General features: G+C 36.1%; 1 protein-coding gene across 3 annotated transcripts in view; it reads left to right on the top strand.

The window, feature by feature from the left end:
- Window positions 1-507: 507 nt before the first annotated feature.
- The window catches only part of LOC124721417 (RNA-binding protein Ro60-like), a 121,789-nt gene continuing 115,743 nt past the window's right edge, over window positions 508-6,553 (top strand). Inside the window, exons 1-3 of one of the 3 annotated variants that reach the window (XM_047246385.1) lie at window positions 701-808; window positions 968-1,070; window positions 4,107-4,170. In XM_047246385.1, the coding sequence (XP_047102341.1) occupies window positions 4,147-4,170 (24 nt within the window). In that variant the 5' untranslated portion in view covers window positions 701-808; window positions 968-1,070; window positions 4,107-4,146. Of the gene's footprint in view, window positions 582-700; window positions 809-967; window positions 1,071-4,106; window positions 4,171-6,553 lie in introns of those variants that run through there. The other 2 variants (XM_047246387.1, XM_047246386.1) reach the window with 2 other exon arrangements.

The raw sequence follows: 6,553 nt of genomic DNA, 5'->3' as shown, positions 1-6,553 counted from the left end.
ACAATACGTTTTGTGCATTTCTTGTCAAATTTTGTTCTTGGCGCACGACTCGTTAAACTCATCGAATCATTTGTATAAAAATTGGCTATTTTCTATCTTGCGCACTTGGAAACATTTTTGTGGACACCTATGACTGCAGGTACAAAAGGTGAATGGAATTTCTATCACATTAAGACGATAAAGGATATCGAATGCAGAGAAAATCGGAACAACTGATGAGATAACTGTACGCCAAATCTCAATAGAGCGTTGTTCACATTTTGGACAGTATAATAATACAGTTGCTGGAAGAAAAGCTCTCAATATTTTATGAGATACAGCCACCGAATTTTCTGGAGGAAGCTTCCAATAATAAACGCCAGCATCTTCTGATATGTATTACTAGGAAATCGGAAGACACTAAATTGCCGTGCATTCTTGTTTGTGTACAGGAGGCCGCGGTGTATTCGTCTTGCGTCCGAACAATACGCGAATGCCAAAGCGGCACTAAATGCCGTTAGTATGACACACCGGTATACAGTTAACGACGACTCGGCGATCCAGAAGTAAATATCTGTTCTCGTGGACTAATCTTTTAAGAAGTAAGGGTACATGACTTTTCAGATATTTCGTGTTGTATTATTGTTTTATTTCGTCGGTTTCTTCGGGTAGTGTTTAAATGCTCAAGTAAGTGTTGAAACGCAGAGTAACGAAAGAATATCGCTGTTTCTCGTTTCGTGCGTGCTGGAGGTTCTTGCTGTTGAAGGTTTATTGGTTTAAGGCTGTGTGTGTGAGTGTGCGTGTGCATGTAGCGTGTTTGAATCATATGGTAAATAAACAAAAAATTATCTTCCGCAAATAGTGTTGTTACTAAGCTCTTTGTTATGATGTTAATAGGGCTTTTTTTTCTTTTTGCTGTACTTACTAAAACTTTTTTTTTATCGAGTGTATCCGAATAATACAGTGCGACAATTTTGTATATTTTAAGTGACAGTTCGAAGCATTGCTGTCAGTAAAAGTTAGAATGAAGCTGCTGTTGAGGAGGCATAGAAACCAGGCATTACGTGTGTCACAAACCTTATACTAAGCGGGTGAGTAATCGGGAGTATTTAAATCTGTTTTATGCACGAACCGGCAACACCAATATTTGATGGATTATATGTTTATTATTAACAAAATAAAAGTTACCCATCTTAACTCAATAATGTGTTTTGAAAACTCGGATGATTTCATATTTGACGTTTATAGACGGCAGTAGCATTGCTTGCGGCATTCGTGAGGGCACAGTTCCTTATAGCCTATAGAGACCTTAGCGGTTTCCTGGGCAACACTGTAAACAGTATATTTAATGAGTTATAAGATTTTTAGCAGTAGCTGTAGTTATAGAATAGATATGTAACGACTACAGTGTCACCGATCACAATGTCTGTACAATCATCAACCTTCACCCCCCTTCTCATGACGTCACCGGAGCAGTATATGCTCAACCCCCCCCCCCCCCCCCTCACTCGCCATCGCCACCGTAGACCAAGTCAAATTTGGGGAAGAAGAAAGGGGGGGGGGGGGAGAAAGATATAGAGACAAAGTTCAATTTACAAATAACAATCGTAAATTACTAGTAACAAAAGCAACCCAATTTTAATTTAGACATAATTACATATTTAATTTACAAGGCTGCTTTTTAAAGTTCAAAAATTCATATACTGAGTAGAAACTCTGTTTCCTCAGAAATGCTGTAAAGTTATATTTAACCATATTTTTATGCCATTGCAGTTTTAACTCACTAGGTAGACTACTGAATATAACCGTTATCTGTGAAACACTTCCCTTATACAGAACTGTTTTTACGCCATTGTGAGATGTGGGTATTACTGATGTCTCATGTGTTGTGGCTATGAATATGCTTATTTTGCCATAGATGGCCTGGGATGTTTAAGAAATACTTATTTGCAAATGGGATACACTCATGTGCTTGAAGGTTTGGCAGGCTTATTATTTTCAGCTGTATGAAATGTGGTCTACATGTTTCCAGTTTCTTTAGGTTGCAAATAACCCTGATTGCACTTTCTGCATCCTAAAGTCTATTATTCTGGTGACTACGTTTTTCCAGAAAATTAGCCCATACCAGAGTAATGAATGGAAGTATGCATAATATGCCTGAATGACTGCTGATCTGCTTGTACATTGGCTTAACACACGAAGAACATAAGAATTTGAAAGTATTTTTTTCTGAGCTCTTTCACATGACAGTTCCAATTTAAATTGTCTTGCAACCACATACCTGACACCTTAGTTTCAGTAAATGCTTTCAATAATGTGTTGTCAAGATATGGTACTGTATGAAACTCTTGTTCAAGTGGAGAAGAGTGGAAATTTTTTTCTTTATTTGTTATTACCTTATTTTGTTGAAACCAGCTAGTAACAAGGGACACTGAAGAATCTATTGCTACCTGCATAAAGACTTTGTCAGCAGCTGTTATTGAAATGCGGTGTCATCATCAAATATGATTTGTTTTTTTTTCACTGTAGTAGTCATGTAAAACATCAGTGTAAAGGAGGAGCAGTAGAAGTCCTAGGACAGAGCATCATGGTGCACCATACTCTGTTGGTGATTTATTGGATAGGTGTGTTGTTGTAATGACATTTTCTTTAATGTTATCATGCCTTAAAGTCACAATTTGCTGCCTGTCTTCTGGGTAAGATTTTAGCCGCTGATATTATTTGTGCTCAGACTGATCTGTAGTGTAGCAGAAGGCCTCTGTTAGGTTGTTGGAAGGTGATAATTTGGTGGAGAGATGACAAAAACTTATGTTAGATAACAGACAAGATTCAGAAGAGTATTTCTCTGTATATTAAGTGCATATATAGCACATAAAATATGAAAAATGAAAGGGGTAATTAACTTTTCATGTACATCTTCTTAAAGAGTCCTTGACTTTACTAAATTTAATGATTTTTCTTCCATATTGGAAAAGTTAGCTGCTTTTTACTGGCCAGATACAAACTTGTTGGTGTCTGAATCAAATCTCAGTTGTCCAGAATATTGTAATAGGATTTTTTATCGCTGTCTAGTTGAACTGTAAACAGAGTACTAAAGTTATTATTTCTATAATGCTTTGGGCCTCCAGTAGTGTGACAAATCTGTGGAGCAGTTGGATAATCTGTTTATTTTCTTCTATCTGACGTGCCTCTCCCCAGCAGTTTCTACATGAATGTATGACAAACGGATTAGTTTATCTGTTAACAAGCTTTCATAAAATTTTTGAGTTACTACATAATGTGGGTTTGACAGCTGGCTTAAAATTTTGTGAATGAATGTAGGAATTATTATTCCTAAACAACCATTCAAGTGATTCCTTTAGCTGAAGTGTAGCATAGTAGGATATTATAGAACCACACAACCAGCCAGTTGATTTAAATTGGAGTGGAAGAAAAGTACTGCTCAGTTAGTACCATGAGCTAGAAAATCAATGAAGTGCTCTGTGGGCTTGAAGAATGGGAAACAATTTTTTTGAAAATCCGTGTAACAAAAGTGTCCTATAACTTATTGTAAGGTTTGTGATATAGGTTATGAGATCTTACACATGATGGTAATGATTGATAATATTCAGTCCTGAAGGGTGTATCGTGTCTAGAAGTCACACACAAACATTCTGAAAATATAAAATTAGTTTTTGTAAAAATTGGAAATGCTATGAAGTATATGCATCAATAGTAGTAGTAGTAGTAGATTTTTATTACTGAAGGAATGATAGTGAATTAGTTTTGTTGCACTCTCATAAGTAAAGAAAGAGAATTCCTGCATGTTTAATAAATCTTTGTAATTTGAATGAAGTTTAATGGAATGGGCTATCTAACAAGAGAAGACAGACAAAATTTCATCAGTCAGTTTCTTTGATTTCCGCATTCATTGACCACTCTTCTTTTATTGGTAATTTAAATAGTGGTCTCGCTCAGCATTATAGTTGTTGTTTATGATGTAGGCTACTTATTTGCAAGAGTTGAAACTTATTGTTTAATGAGGAATGATTGATGAAACTAATTTGTAAGTCTGTCATTATTTTCCCCACGATCAAAATCGCTATGATAAAAACCTTACTTACTATAATAATTCATCTCTGTTGCAGATGGTCCTTGATGGATGTACACTTATTAGCGCTTTGATGGATGATAGTAACTAATCTCACAGAGGTGAGTTGAATCTCTTTTGTGTGTGTGTGTGTGTGTGTGTGTGTGTGTGTGTGTGTAGAGAGAGTGCTGCGCACAGCAGTATTAGCAACTTCATGCTCTGTTCCTGAGTTTATGCCTTAATATCTCATACTTTCTTCTCGCTGATCCTAAGTGCAGTTCACGATAGAGACAGCAGAATTATGGGACAGTCTTCCTCTAACATCTGTTCTCAGAATTTACCAAATTGCTATTCTTCCAAAGCTTCCTATTTGTGTTTCCTGACCATCTATACAACACATTCATATTATTTTGGTCTGCTAGCAGTGCATCACTGAATTATACAGTGCTTGCTGCAATACCTACTTGATGAGGTTACCACATGCTCTGTAATTGAGCTGTTTGAGGGAGAAAATGGTAAAAGCCGAAATAGGATTTGGAGATACAGAGGTTTAAAGTTTGCAATTAATCCACAAATCTGAATAATTTTAATCTAACATCGATTTTGTGCTAGACAGGCTTTTTACATCTATAGTCTTCTATACAGACATAAAAAGAACAAGAAGCAGATAACACAAGAAATACACACATTGCTGTAGTGGAGATACCATTGTGTTACCCAAATCACATACATTGACAAAAAAACACAATGACAGATAATCATATGAGAACATTTACACAGAGTTTCTAGAAGAATTAACTGTATGGCTTGTTGCTTGAAAGTACTTAATCACTTATCACTCTCATCACATGTGTGCCCATTGCGCAAATGTTTTGGGTTTAGCGACAAGAAAAATCCATGATAAAAAGGAGGGATGTAATCTGAGAGGGACTGAATGGCAGCAGCTGGGTGCATCATATTTTAATCAAGAAGTGAGAACTAGGTTTTGCCTTCCATGTTTTCTGAAACTTAATTTGCTCCAGATTTCACGACAATGTCTCGCTGATGAATAAAGAGGGTGGGTATTTAGAAGTCAGCTGCATGCTTTCCTTTGGGTGACAGCCACATCAATTCTGGACATCAGAGTCACCAATTTAACAGAATGTTTTGAACGTTTGCCTCACATTGCTTTCACCTGTTTTCTCAAATGATTTAAGGGGACAGTGGCAATTAGGTCCTACATCATTTTTATTTATAATTTTTCCATGATGAGATACTTATTCTTCATCTGTATTACACGTCTTCTGCTTAAACTTCCATTGTGCAGTGCATCTCAGCATTTTTCTAGAAGATCTCTGTCTGTTCTGTCCCTTCATGACAGGCAACTGAGACAGTGACGGACTGCTCGATATTAAAGCCAATTTGAAATCTTTTGCAGATTGTCATAATACCAACAAAGATTATTACTATTAATGTTATTATTATTATTATTACCTGTAAAAATATAAATGAACTATGGCTATACACACATGATAAAACCTTCAACAATAGCCATTCAGTAATAACCTCATATTTCATGCATTTCTGAAACATTATGGCATGTGCATGCACTTACCATTATCATCATGAAACATACTCTGGTTTTTCTTATTTTATTATGATGATCATTTCTCCATATGTAAGTGTGCACCAATAAAATATTTTTACACTCTGCAGAGAAAGTTTGTCAGCAGCAAAAAATGCATTTGTTATAATGATTGCCACCCCAATTCGCATATAATATCCAGAGCACTCTCAACTCTATTTTGTCATAATACAAAATAGCTGCCCTTCTTTGAACGTTTTCGATGTCCTCCATCAGTCCTATCTGATATGGATCCCACATCCCACAACAATACTCCAGAAGGACGGGCAAGTGTAGTGTAGTCAGTCTCTTTAGTAGACCTGTTGCATTTTCAAAATGTTTTGCCAATAAATCACAGCCTTTGATTTGCTTTCCCCACAACGTTATCTGTATAATTATTCCAATTTAAATTTTTCATAATCGTAATCCGTAAGTTTTTAGTTGAGCTTACAGCCTACAGATTTGTGCGATTTATCATGTAACTGAAACTTAGCGGATTCCTTTTTGTACTCATGTGGATGACTTCACACTTTTTGTTACTACAGATTTCACATCACCACCTAGTGCTACTCTTAGATAATTAAATAATCTGACAAGCTTTCATAATTTGCCATTAATATTTAATCATATATTAGTGGTTTCCCTGTCTTGTTTATGTGCACAATCCTACAGTCATCCATATTTAGAAAGGGCTGTCATTTAATGCACCAACTGGAAATACTGCCAGTCATTCTGTATTCTATTAGTATCATCCAGCAATCACACTTTCGCAGTGAGCAGAATTATCAGTGAACAGTTGCTATCTTAATTTTATCCAGTTATTTATTTTACTGTGCCAGTACTTGTACTGATAATGTAAGCAGTTCTGTTATGCTCTCTCTCTCTCTCTCTCTCTCTCTCTC

Source organism: Schistocerca piceifrons, chromosome X (genome assembly GCF_021461385.2).
Source record: "Schistocerca piceifrons isolate TAMUIC-IGC-003096 chromosome X, iqSchPice1.1, whole genome shotgun sequence".
NCBI classification, from domain to species: domain Eukaryota; kingdom Metazoa; phylum Arthropoda; class Insecta; order Orthoptera; family Acrididae; genus Schistocerca; species Schistocerca piceifrons.
The sequence above is the reverse complement of the archived record's forward strand: the minus strand, read 5'-3'. Positions and strand labels throughout refer to the sequence as shown.